We start from the raw sequence: 2029 nt of genomic DNA on the forward strand, positions 1-2029 counted from the left end.
AGCTGCTGCTGCTGCTGCCGCTGCTGCTGCTGCTGCTGCCGCTGCTGCTCACTGATCATCACACGCTGCAGCACATTGCAGCTATCAGCAGCTGGTGGCTCTGCAAGCACTGAGCGCGAAATTGGAGGCTGCCACAGCTGCTGCTGTTGCTGCTGCTGCTGCTGCTGCTGTTGCTGCTGCTGCAGACGGGGCCATGCTATAGGGCTGCGCAGAGACTCGTGCTGCTGCTGCTGCTGCTGCTGTCGCTGCTGTTGCTGGTGCGGTGTTGCACTTGCGTGTACTTGGTGCAGCTGCTGCAGCAGTTGCTGCTGCTGGATTTGCTGCTCAGCAGGCAGAGGTGAAGCAGCTGCTGCTCTTGGCAGCGACCACGGCTCTTGCTGGCGCTGCTGCTGCTGTTGCTGCTGCTGCTGCTGCTGTTGCTGCTGCTGCAGCGGGCTATGCATCGGCCCTACACTCCGTTGCAGCTGCTGCTCCCTCTTCGTCTGCAGCTGCTGGGCTGGCGTGGTTGCTGCTGCTGCCTGCTGCAGCAACGCGGGGCTACGCTGCTGCAGCGCCGGGGTGGCCCCGCCCAGTGCTGTGCGCACTCTGCCTTCACCTGACCCGTTGTTGTTCTTATATTGCTGCTGCTGCTGCTGCTGCGGTTGCAGCTGCTGCTGCAGCGGCGGTTGCAGTTGCTGCTGCTGCTGCTGCAGCTGCTGCTGCTGCTGCTGCGGTTGCGGTTGCTGCTGCTGCTGCTGCTGCCGCTGCGGTTGCTGCTGCTGTAGCTGCTGCTGCTGCTGCTGCTGCTGCAGTTGCTGCTGCTGCTGCTGCTGCTCCTTCTGCTGCTGCTGCTGCTGCGGTTGCGGTTGCTGCTGCTGCTGCTGCCGCTGCGGTTGCTGCTGCTGCTGCTGCTGCGGTTGCTGCTGCTGCTGCTGCTGCGGCTGCTGCTGCTGCTGCTGTTGCTGCTGTTGCTGCTGCTGCTGCTGCTGCTGCGGTTGCAGTTGCTGCTGCTGCTGCCGCTGCTGCTCCTTCTCCTGCTGCTGCTGCTGCTGCGGTTGCAGTTGCTGCTGCTGCTGCTGCTGCTCCTTCTCCTGCTGCTGCTGCTGCTGCGGTTGCGGTTGCTGCTGCGGCTGCTGCGGCAGTTGCTGCTGCTGCAGTTGCTCCTGCTTCTGCTGTTGCTGCTTTTGCGGTTGCAGCTGCTGCTGCTGCGGTTGCAACGGCTGCTGCTGCTGCTGCTGCTGCTGCTGCTGCTGCTGCTGCTGGCTACAAGCGGACAAACGATCCTCCGCAAGCAGCTCCTCGCCCTTCAGTTGTCTCGGTGCAGGGAGTGGACGCTCCTGGCTGTTTGCTGCTGTCTCCTCAGCCTGCTGCTCTTGGTCTAGGTTTGGGGGCTGCAGCGAGTGCAGATGCTGCTGCTGCTGCAGCAGCCGCCGTGCATGCGAGAGCTGCGGGGCCTCCTCTGTGTCTTCCTGGGGGGGCATCGTAATGTATTGCTGCTGCGAAAGCGGGGTGCTTTGCTGCTGCTCCTTTGGGGGGGAACTGGCATCTTGCTGCGCATGCAGCTGAGGCTGCTGCTGTGCTGCTGCTGCTGCTGCTGCTGCTGCTGCTGCTGCTGTGTAGGGAGGCGATAGAAGAGGCAGCATCAGGGGCAGCTGCTGCTGCGGTCCTGGTGCTGCGGCTGTGTAAATATTGTGCCTTTGCATGCCGATGTTCTGCTCTCCCTGTTGTAGTGTCTGCTGCAGTTGCTGCTGCTGCACTTGCTGCTGCTGCACTTGCTGCTGCTGCTGCTGCTGCTGCTGCTGTTTGAAATTGTTTTGCTGCTGCGACAAAAACTCGCGCTGCAGCGCCGCTTGTTCGTGGGTATGCAGTATTGTGCCTTGCTGTTGGTTGTGATTGGTTGCTGCAGCCACATCTTTCTGCTGCTGCGGCTGCTGCTGCTGCTGCTGCAGCAGCAGCAGCCGCAGCTGCTCCTGCAGCTGCCGCTCTCTTAACCCTTGAATCCCCTTCTCTGGTCTGCGGTGTTCGCTGCCTGCATGCAGCAGCCTGTCCT

At 62.4% G+C, this 2029-nt stretch overlaps 1 protein-coding gene across 1 annotated transcript in view; it reads right to left on the bottom strand.

Moving 5' to 3' along the window:
- The window catches only part of EMH_0052000 (uncharacterized protein), a gene marked incomplete at both ends in the record, with an annotated part of 6037 nt that overhangs the window by 1803 nt on the left and 2205 nt on the right, over positions 1–2029 (bottom strand). The window contains one exon of the mRNA XM_013496822.1: positions 1–2008. Coding sequence (XP_013352276.1) covers positions 1–2008 — 2008 coding nt within the window. The remainder of the gene's footprint in view (positions 2009–2029) is intronic.

Source organism: Eimeria mitis, genomic scaffold (assembly GCF_000499745.2).
Source record: "Eimeria mitis Houghton genomic scaffold, Emh_scaff2318, whole genome shotgun sequence".
NCBI classification, from domain to species: domain Eukaryota; phylum Apicomplexa; class Conoidasida; order Eucoccidiorida; family Eimeriidae; genus Eimeria; species Eimeria mitis.